The 25,743-nt window shown below is 43.6% G+C and overlaps 1 protein-coding gene across 1 annotated transcript in view; it reads left to right on the plus strand.

The window, feature by feature from the left end:
- Positions 1-1,614: 1,614 nt before the first annotated feature.
- pcsk1 (proprotein convertase subtilisin/kexin type 1) overlaps positions 1,615-25,743 on the plus strand; it is a gene marked incomplete at its 3' end in the record, with an annotated part of 29,470 nt that continues 5,341 nt past the window's right edge. The window contains exons 1-12 of the mRNA XM_083772279.1: positions 1,615-1,888; positions 3,886-3,990; positions 4,838-4,960; positions 11,567-11,713; positions 15,199-15,275; positions 16,190-16,278; positions 18,192-18,364; positions 18,767-18,979; positions 19,345-19,445; positions 19,943-20,176; positions 21,843-22,000; positions 22,655-22,788. Coding sequence (XP_083628405.1) covers positions 1,682-1,888; positions 3,886-3,990; positions 4,838-4,960; positions 11,567-11,713; positions 15,199-15,275; positions 16,190-16,278; positions 18,192-18,364; positions 18,767-18,979; positions 19,345-19,445; positions 19,943-20,176; positions 21,843-22,000; positions 22,655-22,788 — 1,761 coding nt within the window. The 5' untranslated portion in view covers positions 1,615-1,681. The remainder of the gene's footprint in view (positions 1,889-3,885; positions 3,991-4,837; positions 4,961-11,566; positions 11,714-15,198; positions 15,276-16,189; positions 16,279-18,191; positions 18,365-18,766; positions 18,980-19,344; positions 19,446-19,942; positions 20,177-21,842; positions 22,001-22,654; positions 22,789-25,743) is intronic.

Genomic DNA, 25,743 nt, shown 5'->3' on the forward strand with positions numbered 1-25,743 from the left:
ATTGGCTCTTTGAATTCACACACTCATTTCTACAAAATATTTTGGTTGTATCATAGGCTAAGGCTATAGCGTAGTCTAGATTAAAAATGTATCGATAGGCTATAATCTTAATCATGTATCACACAAACTAACCTTTTGTCTTTTTTTTGTCATGTTATGCACACATGTGATGTCACAAAAATTATCTACAATCTCACAACGTGTTGTGAGCTTTTTAAAATAAACTTTCAACCAATGAAAAGCAGCCCATATTAAAAAAAGACCTTACAGTCGTGATGACACATACATAAGGAGCTGTCCACATGTCTCGGTGCTGAATCCTGCACTGGACTCCTAGTCAACTGATGACGTACATATTGCACGATGCCAGGGGCGTCACGAGTCACGGCCGCATCCTCATCATCAGCCATCATTCATTCATTCCACCATGCGGGCCAAAGTCACCGAGCTGGTTATGTGTCCTGAAACTGAAGAAGATTTCATCCGAGAAGTTTAATTTGTTGTCCATATGGTCGGCGACAAACGAAGCAAAGGGATCATTGGTTTTATTATCAAAGCATAATATACAATCACTCAGATTTTTCATTATGAAATGGCTATCTTGTCAATTAAGCCTATATGTGATGTATATGCCACTGAACGGGGTTTATTTCTTTATTTTGTATTGATTCATTGATTCATTGAATAGCCTACTACTTTATTAACAGTTTTCAGGGGGGAAAAGCACAGAGGTAGGCTACAGACTTATATATAGGCAACAAAACTAAAGGATAACCACAGAAAAAGCCCATGGCTTATTTCCATTGACGTCCTATGTATTCAATTGAATTCATTGAGACATTTATCAAACAATATAATAATATAGAATATTATGCAAAACCACGTAAACAATTCTCACGTATTATTGTCGAATTGGGGGAGGGAAAATAAATAGCTGCAAAATGTGTCATCTTGCGTGTGAAAACGGGTTATTATGCAATAGGCATGCATGTCTTAAAATATGCAGCACACACGTGCCTCATAATAAATAAATAAATAAAAACTCCATGAGTCAATTCCTCACGCACAAGCCTATACAATTCCGTCCTTATTTTTCTTCAAATGGAAATCGTCGTTTTTCTTTTGCTTTCTCTGTTGTTTTGAAAAACGGTGAGAAAAAAGTAAGAAAGCCCGAAGGCTATAATCTAATATAGTAGGAAGAAGAATAGTGGGTTATTTTTAGGTTGGATCACATGCACCCTCCCACCCTCCCATCAGTTCAGACGTATTACTCCCAAGGGACCATGGAGCTCACACACATCCGATCCTACCACAGGTGGACGACAATCTGACGTCAGAGCACCCGTAATTTGACGTGTAACAACCCCCCCCCCCCCCTCCCCTTCCCTCCCTCCCTCCCTCCCCCTCCACCACCACCACAGCTTCATTTCTTCTTGGATGGAACAACACACGCATTTTCAAGTCCCCTCAGCTCCCATCCAGCTGCTTCTTGGAGGGTGAAAGAAGAAGTATTTCGGGAAGCGAATTAATTCATATAAGGCTTATTTATTTATTAATGAGGATTATTATCGCTCTAGACTTGAGCATTTCGGCAGTGTTATTGTAGAGGCTATTTTTGTATCATTTTTATTATTCTTTTTTTTTTCTTCTATCTTTTTTGTTTTTGTTTGTAATCTTTGAGATGGAAGTGAGATGTCGTCGCCCAGCGGCTGTGCTGTGTTGCTGTGTTGTCGCGGCTCTCCTCTCCTCCTCCATGGACGCTGCCGCCGCTGTGTCACAGTCAGACCTAGACAGAGTGTATGTCAACCAGTGGGCAGTGGAGATCTCCGGCGGCAAGGATGCCGCCGACACGGTGGCCCGAGAACTGGGATACCAGATGCTCCGACCGGTAGGTTGATGAGGGAGGGGGAGAGGGCAGAGCAGAGAACAACCACCAAACCAACGCGCCCCGGATCGTTTGACACTGATTAGCCTATTTCTTCCACAAAGTAGCCTGGCTGTGTCGCTTGGCGAAAAGCACTATAGGCTAAAATATATCTCCAAGCCGTTTAGTTTGACTTGGCTTTGTCGCCAAGCGACGCTGTCAGTCGTAGCTACGATGCATATTGTAGCCTACACCTAATACTTCCGCGAGAATCGAGATGCTTTGAGCTTTTATTTTTCTTTCTGAATTATTTCAGTGTGCATATAAGAACAGAACAGGGCTTGTGTTGTGTTGAAAGTGAAACTATATTGCTTATGATGAATATAATATCCAGAGATGGTCATTCATTGTAGGATCCAGGGTGATAACAAGCCTAATTGTCACATGTGGTTCAGCACTGTTTTGTTTAAGGGTAGGGTAGCCTTAATGGGTTAGCAATAAAATAAGATTATTCATACTGTGATGAAAAACAACAACATTTATGTGTAACTATATTGTATAATGTCCTGTTATTTGATTTTGTGGTTAATTGATAATGTCAATTAACAGCAAACTCATGGCTTTTACGATAGCCCAAATTATTATATTCAGCGCTTTGTCATCCCGTAAAAGCACACAGATTCAATCAATCTATCACTCAATTGTGTACACACAACCCTCATGATTACTCAAAACTGAGTATGTTTTTTATTTATTTTCATTTCCCCAATCCTGCACCTTATCTCCTGTTCACACAGGCCTGTGTTGTGCACTGCAAACACATTAGAGTATGGATCTTTGCACGACCAGCTCATTAATTCACATGAACCTGATGCTCTTAAAGACAGTGGTCAATGATTAACTTAAGCTTTCAGTCCTGCCTTGCAGCCCTGCTGGGATTTATACTGTACTGTATGTTCTTATACCACTGTCTTGTTCGTCATCATCATCATCATCATCATCATCACCGCCACCATCATCACCATCATCGTTCTGCGGTTCAAGTGTCATAGTATGCAGCTACGATGGTCCACATTTCACTTGAGTCTTTTAGACATTATAAAACCTGCGTTTTAAGCCTGGCTGTAAAAAATCCCTGTTCATGAAGATCATTGTATATAGACTAAACAAGTCCAACAGGTTGTTTGTCCACCTGTAGCTTCTCCGGGAAATGCTGTCCATTCCTACTGCTTTTGTCCTTGACTCTTCTCTGCATCAATGAAGTGGCCTGGCTGTCACTCCAAAGTCATTTTAATTTACAGTATAGGGCAGGCTGTAACTCTAGAGTTACAAATGGGTCAATTCACCCTGAGGAGTTTTACTGTGCAGCAGCATGAGATGAGATATGTCTGACTCTGAATGGATCTGCCCATATGACCCATCCATGTTTTGGTGCTTGGAAATAAAGTAAGCATATTATCTGATTTAGCAGCACTTAAATGTAACTCCTGCCGCAGTGTATAGTGTCAGGCAAGAAACATTATAGATTTTATCCAAAGTGAAAATACACATTTTTTACTTAGGGCTATATCTTGCGCCACGCCCACCCCTTACCTCTTATAGCCGATCTACAAGCTCACAACGTGTTGATGTAGATCGGCTAGTTGAAGAATTTTAAGGGAAGTTGTATTCATACGCAGTTTCGGGAGAAGAGACCTCCTTCTGCTTGACCTTAACCACCGCTCATTCCGAGTAGAGCAAAGATGACCGTCAGCTCCAGAGACTACGCCCCCACCCTGAGTCTCGCCCTTGGGTTCCTCACTCCACTAGTATAACAGTGAAAAAAGAAAGAAGAGAGAGCAAATACGTTTAGGGATAACTTGATAAGCAGGGTTTAGCACTGACGAAAATAGGGCCCATAGAGTCATAGTTCTTGCGTATAATGTCTTGACAGGATGCAGGATGAACATGTTTTTTTGTGATGAGATATCCCTTCCTATACATACAGGTATAAAATAGGTTCTTGTTTGTCTTGTCTGCAGATTGGGGCCATGGAAAACCTTTTCCTGATTAAACACACCAGCCATCCTCCCCGGATGAAGAGAAGTGCCCCACATATCACCAAAAGGCTCACAGAGGATGATCGGGTAAGGTCTAATTGGACAAAGTAAAAGACCCTCACTTTTGGACCCGAGTCTAACTCTGACAGTACGTTTTAACAGCGGGCGACAGCCGGCGACTACCGGCGATAGCAAGCGAACAGGCGATAGTCGAAAAGTGGGCGACTGAACGTTGCCCGAAAAGATTAAAATAATTCATCTTTTTGGGCGATACCAAGCGATGTGATCAGCCGATGCTCGCCCGCTGTTATAACGCACTGTGAGGGTAGTGCTGCACGATTCCTGCTCAGATGTGAATCTCGAGAATTGAGATCCCGATTCTCACCCGATTCTCATTTTGACCATGAAAATACTTTTCATGGAAAAATATATTCTCACACGATTCTACATTTTTCCATAAAAGTCAGACCCGTCTGAACTGTACTGTACTGTACTGTACTGTACTGTACTGTACTGTACTGTACTGTACTGTACTGTACTGTACTGTACTGTACTGTACTGTACTGTACTGTACTGTACTGTACTGTACTGTACTGTACTGTACTGTACTGTACTCCTCCCTGGCCTGTGTGTGTCTGTGTCTGTGTGTTAGGCTGTGCAACGTGACACTTGGTGGTGAACTAATGCTATGTTTGTGCTCGGACACAGCCAGAGACACAGGGACAGACCCAGGGACACAGCCACACACATAGCTGTCTATAGGAGTGGTTGCACCACTCAAAAACAACAAATAACAAAAACATAAGAGTATAGTTGGATCCGAGATATAGTGGAGTAGATCAGTAAATGTATTGGAAATTGGAAATACTCAAGTAAGGTAAAAGGTAGTAATAATAATAATGTGATATTACATACTCTGATTACTCTCTGATAGGTGCTGTGGGCGGAGCAGCAGTACGAGAGGCAGCGCAGCAAGCGAGCGTCGTTGCGGGAGTGCAGGGACTGCCCGGTGGACAAACTGTTCGACGACCCCATGTGGAACCAGCAGTGGTATCTGGTATGTTCCCCTTCAGCCTAAAGCCGTACATACTGTACATGTATGTACATGTACATGTAGACCCCATGTGGAACCAGCAGTGGTATCTGGTATGTTCCCCTTCAGCCTAAAGCCGTACATACTGTACATGTATGTACATGTACATGTAGACCCCATGTGGAACCAGCAGTGGTATCTGGTATGTTCCCCTTCAGCCTAAAGCCGTACATACTGTACATGTAACCAAAAGAAGAGACTTTGCCTCTTCTTTTGATATCATTGGTTCTCAAAGTGAAAACAAACAAAAACTTTCGGGCCGAACAAATAATTAGAAAGAAGAATAAAACGGCAGGTTACAACACTTTTTTTTGTTGTTTTTCTTCTTTGTAATTATTTGTTTTGGTCCAAAATATTGTGTTTGTTGTCATGATCTGTCACAACTCGAGTTGGCTTTGTACGACGCTTAAAAGGTCTTTAAATAAATACTTTTTGAAATGTCTATGGGGAAAATACATTGGGAATTATTTCCTGGGCCTGGCGTCGTCATGAAAGGGAGCGGGACTGCGACACTTTATACTGATCGTATCTTATGTATGAGCGAGCAGACACATGCCATTATGGGCACACCTTACATTGGCGCTCCTTCTCTTCTTGAGAATCTATCTCCCTTTTTCTGTGGAAAATTCTTGACTACCGACTTCCCAGTAACTGACAACATTGACACATGATTGCATCAGGTGAGGACTACAATACAGATGTTTGTTGCATCAGGTGAGGACTACAAGACAGATGTTTGTTTGTTTGCCAATAGCTGCCTTCATTCACCTTCAATCGTGCAAAAGTAACTTATTATGAACTAAATGTGAAGTCAATATGAAATATAGCTACAAGCAGCGATAACAGGGTCCGAAAAAACTATTTGCAATAAGCACAATAAGCCATTGAAACATAGAACACTGAAGTTGCGAGAAAGAAGACCATACAAACATTTTAAATAGCTGACCCTAACCTAACTCAGTAACACTATACCTAACCTAACCTTGACCCTAAACCAGTAAAACTATGTTAAACTTATACCTCTGGTGATAAACCCGCCCCACATTCGCATATTGGGCCCTGATTGGTGCCTCACAATTTAGGGGGCAGCGAAATCCAATGACAACCGATTGCAAGGCGTCATGAGATTGTAGATCTGCTATTTTCGGTTTAAACACGCCCCCCCCCCAAAAAACCCTGTAAAGATGGCATTCCTATAACCGCCGTCCTAAAATATCAATGCCCTTACGAGTTTAGTAATACCAACGTGCGTGTGAATGGCATGTGAATGTAACTTACAGTAGTAACATACTGTACAATAGAATATATTCTTTGCATGTCCCAAAACCGCCATTCGCTTAAAGGAGTAGTTCACCAAACAATGACTTATTGTCTATCAATTACAGACCCCATGAAGTCTTGAATTCATGGAGAATGTTGACCGGCGGAGTCTCCTACTGAGTCTCCTATTGACCGATTCCTATTAATCAAATGATTGGCTCAGCAATGCGACAACAATCTCCATGCATTCCAGGCTTCATGCATGGGGTCTGTAATTGAAAGACAATACGTCTAATTTTGTGGGTGAATTACACCTTTAATTTCCGTCACCTGTCTGTGGCTGTCTGTGTGGGGGATCAAGCATGTTGGATAGAACAGAGCATCCTGCATTAAGACCCAATTTGCCACTGAAAGGGGCTTCTTTAGCCCATTGAGGCATTAGGCTGGCGCATAACAATGGATTGTCATTTGTCACAGCTGTGCTTCCCCTACAGATCCATTACCAACACATTCCTCTTTATCCCCGACATTTGGATTAGGATCACCCCCACTAGCTATGAATTACATCTTTTAAGAATGGGATTTGCTGTAACCTTCAAATGAACCTTCAAATGCACGGCGGCAGCTTAACGCAGGGCTGGACTGAGTCGGGTAAAAAACCCCTGACATTTGGCCCAGACCGGCCAAACCACTACCGGCACGCAGATAACAGATACTCTACTGTCCCGTTCCGTCGAGGCACACACACAAACAAACAAGCCCTAATACCACCAGTTTTACTGGAAAAACACCCCTCCATGTTATAACAATTACCATAATAATCCTAAAACTGGGGAAGCAAAAAGAAAAAAAAAATGGGTGGGTGGGAGCATTGATTGGTCGGCCCACGGGACATATATATATATATATGTCTGGTACGTCAAGTGGCCAGTCAGTCCAGGTCTGGATAAACACATTTGACATTTATCACGATTCAATCAAATTGTTTTTTTTACCAGACTCACAGGTCACAGTCAGATGCTGAGGACAATCTGTGCCCTGCTTTTTTTATTTATTATTTAGTATTTGTTTTTCCTCAAACTGGATGGAAACGATATTAGAATCAATTAGCAGAACAAATTCAAATGGAACCAGAATCTGTGCAGGAAACCGCGTTCATAACCGGGGTATAGAAGAGGAAGGTTACGTTACGTAGCGCAGCTTTAACTCCACTGCTCCCATCAGATGGTCATCGATGCAACAGTAACGACAGCACTGTGCCGGTCAGAAGTTCAGAACACCTGCCATCAGTGTGTGTGTGTGTGTGTGTGTGTGTGTGTGTGTGTGTGTGTGTGTGTGTGAGGGTGTGTGTGTGTGTGTGTGTGTGTATGCGTGCGTGTGTTTGAGAGAGAGAGAGAGAGAAAGAGATAATGCATGGAGTAATATTTTCCCTGCGCCTTCACTAACTATGCGACATGAGTCACAGGCAGCAGAAAGTAAGGAAGTAAATTGAAATGAATCATTTCTGTCCATCTGCAGCTGATGACACTAATGTTAATGTGCAAGCAGTTAATGTGCACTCTGTTTCCACACAAGACCCAATTTAATGTGTGGTTAAACTAAGAGGACAGAAAACAGTATCTATATATCCACAGTGTGCATGCGGGTAGGTGCCCTATATAAGAGCCTGACCCACACTTCGCTCTCATGCACCAATGCATCGGTCATTTTTGGACCCGATGCCAACATCGGACATCGGTCATTATTTCACGGATGTGGTCTCAGGTTTTTTTTATCATCATTCATTTACCCTACACTTGTCTTTTAGAATGTTGAAACAGCCACGTGTGCGTGCGTGCGTGCGTAGTTCTGAGTGAATGGGGAAGATGTCACGGCAGACATGGAGAGAGAGAGAGACAGAGAGAGGGAGAGAGGGACAGAGAGAGAGAACAGGAGAGAGAGAGAGAGAACAGGAGAGAGAGGGAGAGAGAGAGAGAGAACAGGAGAGAGAGGGAGAGGGAGATGAGACAATACAGACGGATGATTCTTTATCGGCCGAGGCCATCGTTCTACTCGGAAGGAGTGACTCATGGTGTATTTGTACTCGCTCCCTATATGTGACCGCCGCCTCTGACAGAAAGGCCCTCATCTCGACCAGAGTAATTTCTTTCAGTTTTTTACAGATCATTAAAGTTCAGAATGTAAGCTTTCATATGATGTATCATTCAATGAAATTGGAAAATATTTGAAGGAGATATGACCATTTTAAAATGATTGTACCGTTAAAAAGAAAATTTGTTTATTTGAGATGAGGACCATTTTGCCAGAGGCGGTCACATATGTGGCTGTGTGTGTGTGTGGTGTGCATGCATGCGTGCGTGCGTGTGTATTTATACGTGCACCCCATGCAATAGCTGTGCCAGAGTCTGTGTGCTGTGTGTTCAGAGTTCTGTTTAAAACACCTAAGAGTCTGTGTGCTGTGTGTTCAGAGTTCTGTTTAAAACACCTAAGAGTCTGTGTGCTGTGTGTTCAGAGTTATAAACACCTAAGAGTCTGTGTGCTGTGTGTTCAGACTCAGAGGGTTTTTTCTTTTCTTTTTTATATATTTTTTATCCCACGATTTTGTAACCCATTTTTCACCCCTGTGTCAATCATCTAATGTGATCCTGGGCTCTACACACCCTCCACCAACCTAGTCCCCATATATGGGGGACATGGGGAGAGCAACGGACTTGAACTCATGCTTCCTTCATGCCTGAGTGTCCAAGTTGCTCCTTTACACCTGACAGGGGGGAGTTTCCCTGGTTAGACGTAGCGCGTGGAAGGAACACATTATTCCAACCAGTTCCTTTCCCCTCCATCAGGCGCCCCGGCTGGCCAGGGGGAGGCAGTTTAGTGACCAGGATTACTGCATGTTTTTTGTGAGGGTACCTACCCTAGGCTAGGGGACACGGGGAGAACATGCAAACTCCACACAGAAAGGCCCTTTCGCCAACCCCGCCTTCGGGTATGGGCACTGATGACGTGGAGGAGGAAACACGCCTAGACTCAGAGTTTAAAACACCTAAGAGTCTGTGTGCTGTTTGTTCAGAGTTAAACACCTATAGTCTGTGTGCTGTGTGTTCAGAGTTAAAACACCTAAGAGTCTGTGTGCTGTGTGTTCAGAGTTCTGCCCATTGAGTCCTTATAGTTGAGCTGTATGCACAGGGGGGGGGGGGATCTTAGACCTATATAACAGTCAGCAAGTGAGTCATTTGTAGGCATGTGCCGAGATAACAAGACATTTAAACATACAACACAGAAGTACAGGTTGCATGTTGTTTGGAGAAGATATGGAGTTTGTTGCCTTTCTGATGATGAGGTATAGTTAAGTTACGAGATAAGAACAAAAGATCAACAGATCAATAGAGGCAAAAGAGTGCTGAGAGTGACAGACAGACAGACAGACAGACAGAGGGGGGTTTGAGGGGGGTATCAGTATGAGTCATATCTTGGGGTGGAGCTCAGCAGTGTGTGCATAATGCGCTCAGAGCGGCTCGTCTTCTTCTTTATTTAGTCACGCCTCCTGCTCTGAATCATCATTTGTTCCCGTGCACGCAGGCAGACCAACACTGTCAAATTCAGAGTGTTAACAAGCCCCATTCAGGACGGTGCATTAAGATTTGAAGCCAGCAAATGGAACCATCTAATGGTCCTGTAAGCATTCCGTTCCCCATCTCTAGACACTCTCAGAGTTGAATGAACACGGTCAGGATGTTTGTGTGCGTTCGTGCATCGTTCCTCGCTTCCCGCTGATTATCCAATTTATGCTGGTGTTGTTGCGCCGAACACATCGCTTACACAATACCATAATTGTCTCTGTCAGACGGAAACCTCGTATGAGCAAAACTGTTAACTTTCCAGCAAATGGAAAATATATGTTCCAATAAATTCAATGTAATAATTATTTATTGGTTTTATATTTATAAAACCCACAGACACACTTAACCACTTCCAGTTAAACTTCCCAGATTCTTCAGTTAAAATTGCTGTTGATACCTTGGAAACAGATTTTGCACAATACTCTTCTTGCACAACAAAGTAGATTATGAATTGAATACACAGGACCTGAATGGAAATGAGATGTCCGCAAGGACCTTTTTCAGTGATCCCTTTGGAAGTGACTGTACCCTGTACTGATTACATTTCTGTTTGACTGTAAATGGTGCATTTATATAGGGCGCTTTACATAGATTGTGCATTACATTCACCCATTCACACGCACATTCATACACCGATGGCGGCGGAAACCATGCAAGGCACCAACCAGCACATCAAATTAATTGGAGAAAAGAGAGAGATAAAAGGTTTCTGACTGACTGACTATTCCACATGATCCCTGGGAGTTACAAGGAATTATAACAGCGAGATATTGTTAGGCACCAGATGGCTGCTTGTGTGCTGGTTGTATTTACGCCCATTTGAAAAGATTTTGAGCCAGGGTCCCTTTAGTTTCTTATTCTTTCATAATCATATGGAAATCATGTGGAAAACTGATTTTGATTATATAAGGTTTTGGACATAATTATTATGTCCAAAACTTACTTTTCAGGAATCACGTTTCGAGCTTGCAGATCTGCTACCTTTGATATACTTTTGTGTGACACTGATCAAGAACATGATCAAGTAGGGCATTCCATTACGACAAAACACAACATATGGAGATAAGCGGTCAAGCGGTTCTCGAGGACCCCACTTTGGGAACCACTGTGTGCAGAACCTAATCATTAGAGCACAGAGTGTGTTGGACGGCGGAGAAAACACTACAGCGATATGGCCTGCAAGTGGCCAGAGGAGTGGACGACTGCTGGAACAAAGGAAAAGCCAACAGGCTGGTAATGGATTTCTCCAAAAGGTCAATGGGGGAAACGATGCCAGGCAGGCGGCGTCTGTCAGCCACCCAAGCTGTGCAGTGTGCATGCGACCTTTCATGTTTTCAGCATGCTTCATTGTTAGCTGATAAGCACAGAGTGTGTTCATAGTGACCCAGAGAGACAGCTCTGAGAGGGGCCTGAGCTCGGCTGTGTGGAGTGGGATATCATCGTTTATTTGACACAGCTAGCCGCCCCCCAAACTAAGAACCCATTCAAACCGCAAAGCATCTGTGTCATGTTAGATTTGAGCTATAATATATAGCAACATGTGTTTTTCAGAAAACTCAAAAATTCTCCAAAGATTTTGCAGATGCACAAGCTCGCACCCCCCAGGACATTCTTTCCTGGAGGTCCGTGGTTTGAGAACCACTGCCTCTCACATCTTCCTGTGTTCTTCTCCTTCGTCTTTCCCATGCAGCAAGACACGCGGACGTCCTCCTCTCTGCCCAAGCTGGACCTGCACGTGATCCCTGTGTGGAAGAAAGGCATCACGGGGAAAGGAGTGGTCATCACGGTCCTGGACGACGGACTGGAGTGGAACCACACCGACATCTACCCCAACTACGTAAGACACCTTCTTACTAGGGTTGGGATCCTTTAGCCCATTCTGACCTGAGATCAGATTCTAAAAATGTCTATTACATCCTGACAGTTTCATTATTAACCCATTCTGACCTGAGATCAGATTCTAAAAGTGTCTTCGATTTTTCAAAAATAGCAGACCTACAAGCTCGTATCGCGCCACTCGGTGGCAGAATGGGTTAGGACAGTGGTTCCCAGGGGTCCTTGAGGGAGTTCCAGGGGGTCCCCAGCTAAATGATGGTGTAGAACCAAATGGACCCTTATGGGTCTGTAACTCTTGAGAGTGTACAAAATGAAACCAACCATTTGGTTCCATTTTGTACACTCTCAGAGTTAAATTAACATTGATTTTATACAATATAAATTGGGGGCCCCAGAGATAGAAATGCCATTAAATGGGTGTCCGGCGTAGACTAATGCATGTCAAACTGGGGGTCCTTGAAATGAAACGGGTTGAGAATCACTGCTAGAGCCGTAAAAAATATTCTCTTATGGGGGTCCCTGGCATATCTTTTTTCAAATGGGCTTTTCAAATTCCGGTTCCTTAACGAATCGCTCTTAGCGGTCCAATTCCTTAACGATTCCTATAGGGGCAGGTGTTTTCAACAGGTGGTCCGTGGACCACTGGTGGTCCGTGGAGGTATTGCATGTGGTTTGTTTGTTGATTTCTTTCCACTAGTTGAGAAACCGTGAACTGAATGACCTGGTGACCTATGATGACCAATCAATGTAGTAATTTACTGACAATTTGGGAGGTCAAGAAATTCACCAGAAAAAGGGAGTTAGAATCTCAAGAGGGGAAAAGTGCACCGGATTTCATGGTTGAGCCATTGTTATTAGGAAATCATCATCATCATTTTTCGACCGCCGTCGAGATCATGGATTTCACAATGCCATGCCAGACTTCCCGGTCCTTCATTGCCATCCCCAGTTCCTGCTTACTGATGCATGTGTCCCTAGCGATGACATCAGGGAACGACAGTTTTCTACCTCTGGTCTGCTTTAATTGAGGCAGGATTCCAGAGAAGAAGGAAAAATATAACCTTGTTGGTTGAGAAAAAGTGACATGTATTCTATTATGTATTATGTATTATACACATGGGATGCATTAGCTAGTGTTACAAAGGCACTAACCCGTCCCTAACCCATATCCCCTCCCAACACAACAGTGGTCCCCAGGTTGATGCTAAGTCAGGGTGGTGGTCCCCAGGTTGATGCTAAGTCAGGGTGGTGGTCCCCAGGTTGATGCTAAGTCAGGGTGGTGGTCCCCAGGTTGATGCTAAGTCAGGGTGGTGGTCCCCAGGTTGATGCTAAGTCAGGGTGGTGGTCCCCAGGTTGATGCTAAATCAGGGTGGTGGTCCCCAGGTTGATGCTAAGTCAGGGTGGTGGTCCCCAGGTAGATTATCAGTCAGGGTGGTGGTCCCCAGGTAGATTATCAGTCAGGGTGGTGGTCCCCAGGTAGATTATCAGTCAGGGTGGTGGTCCCCAGGTTGATGCTAAGTCAGGGTGGTGGTCCCCAGGTTGATTCTAAGTCAGGGTGGTGGTCCCCAGGTAGATTCTCAGTCAGGGTGGTGGTCCCCAGGTTGATTCTCAGTCAGGGTGGTGGTCCCCAGGTTGATTCTTAGTCAGGGTGGTGGTCCCCAGGTAGATTCTCAGTCAGGGTGGTGGTCCCCAGGTAGATTATCAGTCAGGGTGGTGGTCCCCAGGTTGATTCTAAGTCAGGGTGGTGGTACCTCGTTCACACTAAGAGTGTACAAATGGAACCATGGCGGAACCAGCTACATCGTAGAGGTGTCTAGTGTCTACTGTACCCCAGCTACATCGTAGCAGGTGTCTAGTGTCTATACTGTACCCCAGCTACATCGTAGCAGGTGTCTAGTGTCTACTGTACCCCAGCTACATCGTAGCAGGTGTCTAGTGTCTACTGTACCCCAGCTACATCGTAGCAGGTGTCTAGTGTCTACTGTACCCCAGCTACATCGTAGCAGGTGTCTAGTGTCTACTGTACCCCAGCTACATCGTAGCAGGTGTCTAGTGTCTACTGTACCCCAGCTACATCGTAGCAGGTGTCTAGTGTCTACTGTACCCCAGCTACATCGTAGCAGGTGTCTAGTGTCTACTGTACCCCAGCTACATCGTAGCAGGTGTCTAGTGTCTACTGTACCCCAGTTACATCTTAGCTGGTGTATAGTGTCTACACTCTACTGTACCCCAGCTACGTCAGACAAAAATGTTTCCAACTACGCAGGACACTTTCTTACAGTACGTCATCTACCCCAACTCTGAGAGCACAAACGGAACGCAATGGGGGGGGTGGGGGGGGTGACGGTGACGTGTATAAGACACCGTATCCATGGCAACTGTGCCGTCGTTCCCAAGCAACCACGGGGTCGGTGACACCTCACAGGGCGATTCATAAAGAACATAAATAAATGCAGTATATTAAAAAACGCCTCCAAGGATTTCTGCAATCTTGTTTCCTAGACACGTGTCTAAACACAGCATGAGGCCTAATGTTTGCTATGGATGGTGACGCATGATGCAGTTATCTGTTTGCAGTTCGTTTTAGACCTTTTCGAAAGGTAAAAATAGAGGATAAGGACTTTTTTCTTCTAGATTGTCATTTTTCTATATTATGATATTATCTATTTTTTCACTGAATATGTTAAAATTAAATTATATTTGTTTTTATAAATTTCATATTCTATAAAAAAAAATTACCTGAAAAATATAATATAAATATAATTTTGTCCATTATTTTAGTTAGCTGACAGTGGTGTGTGTGTGCGTGCGTTTGTGCATGCGTGCCTGCCAGCCTGCATGTGAGCATGTGAGTGTGTGTGTGTGTGTGTGTGTGGTGAGTAATTACACGTTGATAACAGCGATAACGTATTGGAGGTGACACTTCATTTGGCTCGCTCTTTCCTTTTGAGAGGAGAACTCTAAAAGCTCCTCTTCCTCTACAAGTGTCTGTGGGTTCGGATTTCAAACAGCACAGATGTACGATGGAGACAGGGGGGGCGGGGGGAGGGGCAGACAGAGTGGGTGCTGATGGAGATGACTCCCTCTGTAATTAACTGAAATACTCATTAATCACAGAGGCTTCAACAACTGAACTGAGGCGGAGGAGGAGGGGGAGGGGGAGGGGTGTTGGGCAACAACACTCAATCATTGGAGCTCTGTGCATGCAGGGCAGGCACAGCACGTGTAGGCCATTGCAACATCATAACAAATTGTCTCAAGACTGTACATGAGCACGACATTTTGCGACAGTGATAACGAAACCCCTCCCCTCCCCCGCCCCCCTTATCAGGGGTCACCAACAGTGTTGTTTTTGGCAGCAAATTTAGATTTTAGTTTAAGTCATAAGTCTCTTGGATAGTTTTAATTTAGTTTTAGTCACATTTTAGTCACTGAGGTGCAGTGAAATCATCCTCTGTAATCTGTTTGTTTTTGTGCCACGTGCAGGATGCTGCAGCCAGCTACGATTTCAATGACAACGACCCGGACCCCTTCCCCAGATACGACTCCACCAATGAGAACAAGTATGTTGACTGCAGCGTTATATATTTGGGATTTTATGCTTATTCTCTTTCATTGATAGGTTTTAAATATACACTGCTGGTCCTGAGTACGATTTGGAATGACAAATGAAGTGAACCTTGAACTTATACTTATCACGCTCGCTCACGTCATTTTACTTGATGATTCAATTGCCACACAAATATTGCGATTAAAGATGAAATTGTGTTTTTGCCGTTGAACATTTGGTACAATTTCTGTTTGGCTTTTAGGCTTCTGAAACAAACATTTCACAGGACAAATCACTTAAGCATACAAAGAAATGTTATTTTAGAAATAGCGGAAATAATGTAGCTATTTACTCATCTAGCTCTATAATATATATATAATAAAAAAATATATATAAATGTGAACTATTGGAACGATTGTGCAAAATGAATGTGATTATCTGAAATAATTGTGATTAAAGCGATTATTATTGTGACAAAAGAGAGCAGCAGACCAGCAGTGGTTGCACATGATACGCACACAAATGTGCACACGTCCTCACGCACACGCGCACGCACGCACGCACACACACACACACACACACACACACACACACACACACACACACACACACACACTCGCTGTGACATGTGCACAAATCTATTGTTGGAGTAAACAATGGCTCTTAGTCATTTTTGGTGAACACTTAGTCATCAAACCACAGGGCCTCAATTTTTAGATGACTCAGATGACCCTCGTCTCAGAATCCATATCTGCTATGTTAAACATGTCATTCAGTGAGAGCCAAACAAAAACATCACATTGAATAGCTGTTGCTAAGAGTCCTTCCTGTCTGTGTGCGTATGTTCCGCGTCCTGTGTGTGTATATGTGTGTGTGTGCATGTGTGTGTGCGTGTGTGCGTGCGTGTTGTTGACGGTGTGCTTTAAGGCATGGGACCAGGTGTGCTGGTGAGATCGCCATGCAGGCAGACAACAACAAATGTGGTGTTGGGGTCGCGTACAACGCCAAGGTTGGAGGTAGGACGTGTGTGCGTGCTTGTGTGTGTGTGTGTGTGTGTGTGTGTGCGTGCTTGCGTCCGTGCATGTGTGCGCGTGCATGCGAGTTTGAGGATCAACACAAAATATACTTACTTCCATTGTGGTCCTTTCACAAGCAACAATAGTTTAAAAGCCCTTTACAATGCAAATAACAGTAACAACAGTAAGGGCTCCATTTTCGTCACCGCTAAACCTCTTATCCCTAAACTTCTTTGCTTTTTTTTTTACTATTTTGCAAAACATTTTTTAATAGTTAAAATGGCCAGTCAACAAGCTCAGAACGTGTCGATTTGCTAGTTAAACTGTAAAAAAAAAATCAAATAATTGTGATTAACAATAAATCTTTAAAAGAGCGGAACTAGCTGAGCTACAACCTTACAATGTGACACGTTGTAATAATTGTAATAATTGCAATTATATGAAGTAATTTCGATTAGGCGATTATTAACCTCGCCTCACCAGGCTTTCCACCTCGGAGGAAAGCCTGGTCTCTGTTCCAAAAGTGCCGTGTGAACCGGTCTGGAACGGATGATATCGTTACGTCATGTTGTCATTGTTTTGTAGTCATCAGGATGATATCGTTACGTCATGTTGTCATTGTTTTGTAGTCATCAGGATGATATCGTTACGTCAAGTTGTAGTATTGTTTTGTAGTCATCAGGATGATATCGTTACGTCATGTTGTAGTCATTGTTTTGTAGTCATCAGGATGATATCGTTACGTCATGTTGTAGTATTGTTTTGTAGTCATCAGGATGATATCGTTACGTCATGTTGTTGTCATTGTTTTGTAGTCATCAGGATGATATCGTTACGTCATGTTGTAGTCATTGTTTTGTAGTCATCAGGATGATATCGTTACGTCAAGTTGTAGTATTGTTTTGTAGTCATCAGGATGATATCGTTACGTCATGTTGTTGTCATTGTTTTGTAGTCATCAGGATGATATCGTTACGTAATGTTGTTGTCATTGTTTTGTAGTCATCAGGATGATATCGTTACGTCATGTTGTTGTCATTGTTTTGTAGTCATCAGGATGATATCGTTATGTCATGTTGTTGTCATTGTTTTGTAGTCATCAGGATGATATCGTTACGTCATGTTGTAGTCATTGTTTTGTAGTCATCAGGATGATATCGTTACGTCATGTTGTAGTATTGTTTTGTAGTCATCAGGATGATATCGTTACGTCATGTTGTAGTATTGTTTTGTAGTCATCAGGATGATATCGTTACGTCATGTTGTTGTCATTGTTTTGTAGTCATCAGGATGATATCGTTACGTCATGTTGTTATTGTTTTGTAGTCATCAGGATGATATCGTTACGTCATGTTGTAGTATTGTTTTGTAGTCATCAGGATGATATCGTTACGTCATGTAGTATTGTTTGTAGTCATCAGGATGATATCGTTACGTCATGTTGTAGTCATTGTTTTGTAGTCATCAGGATGATATCGTTACGTCAAGTTGTAGTATTGTTTTGTAGTCATCAGGATGATATCGTTACGTCATGTTGTAGTATTGTTTTGTAGTCATCAGGATGATATCGTTACGTCATGTTGTAGTCATTGTTTTGTAGTCATCAGGCAGGAACAATCAAATGGAACTTCCTTTTCCCTCAAACCGGAAGAATAACAATAAAAGCTCTCGTAGCCTGTAGCTTTATTGAGAAAAATCGGTTTGAGGGAAAAGGAAATTCCGGAAGATTGCTGACTACAAAACAATACTACAACATGACGTAGCGATATCATCCGCTCCCGACCGGTTCATGAACCAGAAATGGAATGGTGCCCAGGCTAGGCGATTATTATGTAATAATTGTGACATGCCTCTAGGTACAAATGGTGGCGAGGAGGCACCAAGAATCTGCTGTGATTTCTTTCCCCGTGCAGGGATTCGTATGTTGGACGGGATTGTGACCGACGCCATTGAAGCCAGCTCTATCGGGTTCAACCCCGACCATGTGGACATCTACAGTGCCAGCTGGGGACCCAACGACGATGGCAAGACGGTGGAAGGTCCCGGACGCTTGGCCCAGAAGGCCTTCGAATACGGCATACAGAAGGTACAGTATACTGTACAGTCATACCACACCCACCACACAGCTCTCAAAATCGACATGATCTCTGTTTTTTTTTTCTTTTCTTTTTATGATATAAAAATAACAATAATAAGTCAGTGGTTCTCAAACTTTTCATGTCAAGGACCCACAAATTAAAAAAGTTTGCTTTATTCAAAGATTTGCACAAACTTCATAATTATAAAAAAAAGAGCTACAATGTCATAGCTTGTACATCTGCTATTTTCACTGTACTTCTTTTATTAACAAAGCTTGGAAGGTTGGAACACAAGTTTGTTTCCCCCCCCCGCCTATAACATTTCCTGGACGTTTTTGAACATTGGCCTATACAAGGTATTCTGCCTGTGCCGGACATTGACAATGTCACACATCGTTGGTCTCCCTCAGGGCCGTGGCGGCAAAGGGTCCATCTTTGTGTGGGCGTCGGGCAACGGCGGCCGCCAGGGTGACAACTGTGACTGCGACGGCTACACGGACAGCATCTACACCATCTCCATCAGCAGCGCGTCCCAGCAGGGCCTGTCGCCCTGGTACGCTGAGAAGTGCTCCTCCACCCTGGCCACGGCGTACAGCAGTGGGGACTACACCGACCAGAGGATTGTAAGTAGTTTGCTTGGTGGTGGTGGTGGTGGTGGTGGTGGTGCCGGCGGCGGTGTAAAGCAGTGGTCGTGGTCGAGACCCAAAAGAGAGATTAGACGTTTCCCCCGGGAAAATAACCAGAAAATAACAGATCTACAAGCGCACAACCTCGTCGCTTTGCGCCACGTTGCGAGCTTGTAGATTTTCCGAGAAAGAATCAGAGATAAATGCATTTTTTTCAAAATCTGTGGCAGGCAAAATGTTTCCTTCCGGTTGTATTCGTTGCCTATAGCAACCTAGAACCCGCATACGTTGGCCTCATTACGGAGAACAGCAGGGAATGTGTTTTTCTTTTTATATTATTTTGTCCCTCATTCTTGTTACAGACGAGCGCAGATCTACACAACGAGTGTACGGAGACGCACACTGGAACCTCGGCCTCCGCCCCACTGGCTGCTGGGATATTTGCTTTGGCACTGGAACAGAAGTAAGCAATACGTCACACACCCAGTGAACCTGTTAACACAATCTATACAGCAAGGGGTCCAGGACCCCTAAGGGATCCTCAGTATTACTACAGGGGGTTGGCCAAATCCTTTTGCGATTTCTTTTTTTAAACATTTTTACAACCACTTGAACCCTAGAATCCCTATTCTGAGGGGCATATTTGCCACAAAAAAAAACATCACATTGAATAGCTGTTGCTAAGAGTCCTTCCTGTCTGTGTGCGTATGTTCCGCGCCTCGCAGAAGAGGTTTGGTGTGTAGAGGGAAAAACAGCAGACCAAGTACAGAGTCAACTGTCAAGTTTACTTAGTGCCACAAAGATCAAAGATCTTGGATTTTCTTTTCTTTTTTTTTACTGCTGTTTGCATCACGATTCAAATCGTGATTTAAATTGACACCAGTTCCAATCGATTTTAACACATTTTCAGATATATATATATTATACTAACGGTCTCCTTCCTGTCACCCTCTTCTCCAGCCCGGAGCTGACGTGGCGGGACCTGCAGCACATCGTGGTGTGGACCTCGGAGTTTGACCCTCTGGCCAACAACCCGGGCTGGAAGAGGAACGGAGCGGGCCTGATGGTCAACAGTCGCTTTGGCTTCGGCCTGCTCAACGCCAAGGCCCTGGTGGACCTGGCCGACCCCGCCACCTGGAAACACGCCCCTGAGAAGAAGCAGTGCATCGTCCGCGACGACTCCTTCCAGCCCAGGTACGTACGTATGCTGTGGGTTGTGGACAGTTACCACTGATTAATTATGCTATTTTTGGTCATACGACAAAGTATGGGTTCAGCTTTAGTCTCGCTATTCTTATTCTTTGTTTTACTACTGGTACCATTTTAAAGCTTGTACCTGTCAAGTGTGTGTTGGTTGCTTCTTGGCCAGGAAATAAAAAATATATATCCTGGAACTCATACAAGAGAATTAAAGGCAACTGTTGGAGAATACAAAATGTAGTTATAAATTAATTTTTTTAATTTCATTTTTCTTTTCTCTTTTTTTATGAACATGCCATGGGTCATCAATTTGTCTACACACCAGTGCCTGGTTCTGGTGCTTAATTTATTTGAGTGCTTCATTTTTCATTGAGTGCTTGAGTCTGTTGAGTGCTTCATTTTTTAATGAATTTGATGTCCTGATGTCGTAAACATTTGGTTCAATGAGATGAAAACCATCTGCGGTGCTAAGGACACATCTGTTGGGTTTCATGCGAAGCCATGGCGGAAATAACAAAACCCTGTTGTCACGCACCCCAAAGCAGGCGACCTACAAGCTCACAATATGTCGCTGACGCTCAAAATACGTCACACACCAGCATCGTGAGCTTGTAGGTCGCCTATTTTGGGGGGCGCACGATGCCAGAATAAATCAGGCTTAAGCCTGGAATGGCTTTATAGGACGACAGTGACACGTTCTGTTCTGAAAACAGGGGTTTTAGATTTGTTTTCAACAGGATGCGGAAATAGTAATTAACTTTTGCCCGGTGAATAATGGAATTTAATAACAGAATGCTAAGCTGTGTCCTCCAGTGAACTCATGCACAGTGTGCAAAATGGAAGTAGTACAGTAGAGCCTTCCCTCTGTTATCTGACTAAATGGTTTGTTTACAGTCCTTTGGGGATTAACCACTTAAGCCCTATTTTATATTCCGACGCAATGAACTTGTAGATTTGTACATGCCCAAAGTAAAGGGATGCCAACGTTATGTATTTAGTAGCCACGGGCAAAAGCTTTAGCCATGCATGCGTTGTCCTCAGTTCATCAAATGAGGACAAAGCATTCATGGCTATGAAGCTTTTGCTATCAACCAAAGTTGGGTTGATATAGTTGTCATTTGCTCTTTTCCATGTGCTTTGGCTCATGAGACTCAATGGCGCTGACACCCATGTGGCTGTTACCTTGTTACAACCATGTATCTGTTACCTCGTTACAACCATGTATCTGCTAGCCAGCTGACTTTGATCCTGTCTATTTGATTCTCCAGCACAGCCCCCTCTAGCTTCATGTCAGCTTGCACAGGGAAATCCCTTCATTCATGTTTTCGTCAGGAAAAGGAGAGGGATTATGTCTTTGAATGGCAGAATGTGGGCAGAGTTTCTGTATACCGACACTATAGGGGTATTACGAAATGTGTTCCAGTAATATCTTGTCCGTACAAGATAATATCTCGTCCGGACAAGATACTATCTCGGACGAGATCAAATATATTTTGACTGCATGGCCATTCAGGGGCTCCGTAGAAAGCAGCTATGTGCTTGTGAGACACAAGCTCACAGCGCGTTGCAGGCTTGTAAATCTGCTATTTTTGGACGTTTTTGAGCTACTGATTTTGAAGGCATTTTGTAGAATCGGACTAATGACCAATTCCTCCCAAAGGGCGCTGAAGGCAGCAGGAGAGATAACCATAGAGATCCCCACCAAGGCCTGTGCGGGGCAGGAGAACGCGGTGCATTCACTGGAACATGTGCAGGTGGAGGCCAGCATCGAGTACACCAGGAGAGGAGACCTGCACATCACACTGACCTCGCCGTCAGGTTAGCAGACTGGTTTTGTGTTTAACCATAGTTCAGTCAGATAACTTTTAGATTTAACCAATATATATTATGAAATTATGACAGGCAGTTTCTGCTGTCAAAATGTGCAAAAGAAACTATGTGTTTTAAATAGACACTAGTACTTTCTAGGGGTATGATTTGGGGCCCTAAAGATGAATACAAAATCAACTAGAAATGCACTCTGTCGAGGTGCCAACTTGCGCCTTGCACACAAGTAGGCCATACATGGCCTACTTGTGCGCCATGAGGTGCGCTCACCAATGGCATAACCACTGGCGATGCTAATGACATCACCACTGGCATCACCAGGAATAATGGTCACTCATTGGCAGTTAATAACGTTGCCAGAGATGCTGGTCCCTGATTGGGGACCATGCATACCCAGCCGATCGCAGTACTTACTTAATAAGTAAACCCTAGCGATCACCCTCGCGCCCAGACTTTTGGGTGCATGTTGACATTCTCATGTCTGTGAAAAATGAAATAAATGCATTGCAAGATGTATTTATATCAGCGAGATGATGTCTTACGTCATCATTTACTGCCCTAAACAAACATTAAAGTAGTATCTATTAAATCCCAAAAGGGCTTGCAATACAGCATCATCAATCATTCCCTGTTGTTTGGCTTCAGGCACCAGTACCGTGTTGTTGGCTGAGCGGGAGCGGGACACGTCCTCCAACGGCTTCAGGAACTGGGACTTCATGTCTGTCCACACGTGGGGCGAGGACCCCACTGGCACCTGGACCTTAAGGGTCACAGACACGGTGAGTTGCACGGCACGGGTTCTTTAAAACCCATTTAGGTCTGACGTCGAAATAAAAAAAACGTTCGCTCTGAAAGAATATATAGATTTGTGCCGCATTTTCACGATTTTTCAAAGATAGCAGACTGGCTCACCACTGGCATGCCCCCGCGATCCGTAGTCCGGGTCGTGGGGGCAACAGCTCCACCAGAGTGCTCCAGACTTCCCTCTCCAGAGCAACATTTGTGACGTCTCGGGATTCCGAGATGTTCCAAGGCCAGTTGTTTCCTCCAACTGCGCCTTGGTCTGCACCCGTGTGAAGGGGTGAGGGGTGCTCTTATCATTATACATCATCGTGATTGGTTGGTTAAATTTACGTCATATTTGGCGGACATTTGATCTAATTTCTCCTTTCATTGTCAATGGCAAATAGTGAGACGTGTGGGGACAAAAGGAGGGGCTAACGCCCCTAAAAAATCAGACCTGTGAGTGAGGGGCGCTCTTATCATCATACAACATCCTATCATCTCATTCCGGCCAATCACAATTTGCGTCCTCACTTTTAGCTTCAATATGTACTTTGCTCAGCCAATCAAATCATCACTATGGGGTGATCAGCCAATCACAAACCAATGTTTGTGTTCACACGAACCTGGAAAGCTGGGCATAAGAGGGGCTAGGGCCCCTCAAAAACACAATTCAGTGTTGTTGTTTTTCGCCGATCGCCGTGGAAGATGCATAACTCCATAATCGGTACGGCTGGTGACGTCGCGAGACGTCACGCATGATCAGTATATAGGCCTGAAAACCTCCACTGCTTGTACAAATCTAGTAAGCGCCTGTATTATCTACAGCGATCTGGTAGGGCTACGACATTAAGGCCACAACAAGGGGTCAAGGATGGGCCATGTTAACACGCGAGTTCAACGCCAGATCGAAAAGGATCAACTTGAACTTGATTATGAGTTTAATAAGGTGAAGGATCGGTTAGGCATGGCATTCGACAAGGAGGATGGGGCCTTGAATAAGCTGTTGGATGATGCAAGAGAAAGCAGGGAGGGATTTGAAAAGATCGAGGACATGGACACGATAAAATTTTGTTGCGAGTATGCAATGCCGTCACTGAACTCCCAAAAGATTGCAAAAAACAAGAAGATGAAAAAGATTGACAAGGCTCTCGTCGAACAGAAGGCAAGCAATGAAAAGTATCAGGAGAACCTCAATGCCACCCTCTCGATAACCAAAGGCATGATACCGGCCAATGAAGAGCTCCGGGAGCAGCTGTGCACCATCAGGGAGCAGGAAGAGAACGAAAGGAGAAAGCGAATCCACATAGAGAATGAATCTAATAACAAAGAGAAACTTTGGTACAAGGAGCAGAAAAGTATAGAAGATCACTTCCGAGCAGAACTACTCACAAAGAAGCATCAATGGGAAAGGGAGAAGAAGAAAAAGATGAAAGAAAACCAGACTCTGAAAGAGCATCTTAGCGCGGCGAGTGTGAAGGCTGAACGCATGAAGAAACAGCACATACAAAACCAGGATGAGATTCAACTGTTTAAAGAGAAGAGAGTCACAGAACTCAATCAAATGGATGACCGAAGGAAGGAAATGACCTCAAAGATGCAGACCGCATATAAAAAACTCCAATCCGAGCTAGCTGGCATCATGAAGGAGATGGAAATTAAAGAGAAGCTCTGGGAAACGGAGCAGAAAGATATGGACGAGTACTTCAGGAACGAGATTCTCACAAAGGAGAAAATCTGGGACAAAGAGAAAATAGACCTGTTGAAAGAGAACCAGCTTCTGAGCGGAAGAGTTCAGACGATGATGGACATGGAGAGTCAGATGGAAAGGGCAGGGGACGAGATAAGGGACAAGCTGGGGAAACTCCTGCAGAGCCTCAAAGGGCTGGAGGAGATATGCTTCCCCAAGATACGCACCCAGGCGACCGGGGAGGCAGAGCAGCAGCTCAGTGTCACCAGGGTCTCCGTGTCTTGTATGGTGCCGTCTCTGCTGAAGAATAAGAGTGCGAGCCAAAAGACCAAGGTGTTTGGCAGGAGGAATTGCTGCTAGGAGAGTGTTCACACTAACTCCCTGGTGAAAAGGCATCCCATTTAATTTTGTTTTGTTTAGTTTTATTTCGTTTTGTTTCGTTCACAATATTATTGTCGAGAACACTCCACAATCTATTCGTAAGATCATTCTACCATGCCTCCATATTTGGGCAAGACCAATGTGATCAATATGATGTCATCAACATGAGTTAATTTGCGTGTGATATTTTCAATTACAAAATCATATTTTTTAATGGCGTGGCTCTCTGTATTTCACACATTTCTTGTGAACGCTACCATTTGTATTTGTTATAATTTATTACTTAATTTATTACTTATTTTATTGTAATAAGACCTTGTATCTTCTATTCTCTATTAATTTTTAAAGTGCACTGTTGCACTCTGATTGTATTTGTTTTTATCCTGTAAAGCACTTTCAGTTGCTTTGGCATATGGAAGCTGCTGTAAGTATAGTTGCCTAGGCCTACCTGAATACTGTTCACAGATTGTTTTGTGTTTGTTTTTGTCAGTCATACTGTGTTGGATTTTAGATTTAAACCCAGCATATTCTAGGGGAAAGCGAAAAACTACAGAGCAGGTCCAGTTTACTAAGTCTAGTGGGTTTACGGTATGTTTTTAGAAATCCATATTTACCGGTACATGTTTTTACGCTTGGTTTATGTAACCTGAATTCACACCAGCAGCAGTATTTCACTATTAGTATTTATCATTTGTTTTTCTACATATACTATTTTGTTTGTATACTTTGTCAGGGCTTAAAGGGACTACAAGGTGCTGCATTTAATTGGTGATATTGTGCTTTTAATTGTTGGCAATACAATATACTATCCAATAGACTGAACAATCATGAGTATTTCCTGGTAGATAACGCTAGCCGTGCCGCAGTGGAGCAGTATTAT

Source organism: Protomyctophum parallelum (genome assembly GCF_964188405.1).
Source record: "Protomyctophum parallelum genome assembly, chromosome: 8".
NCBI classification, from domain to species: domain Eukaryota; kingdom Metazoa; phylum Chordata; class Actinopteri; order Myctophiformes; family Myctophidae; genus Protomyctophum; species Protomyctophum parallelum.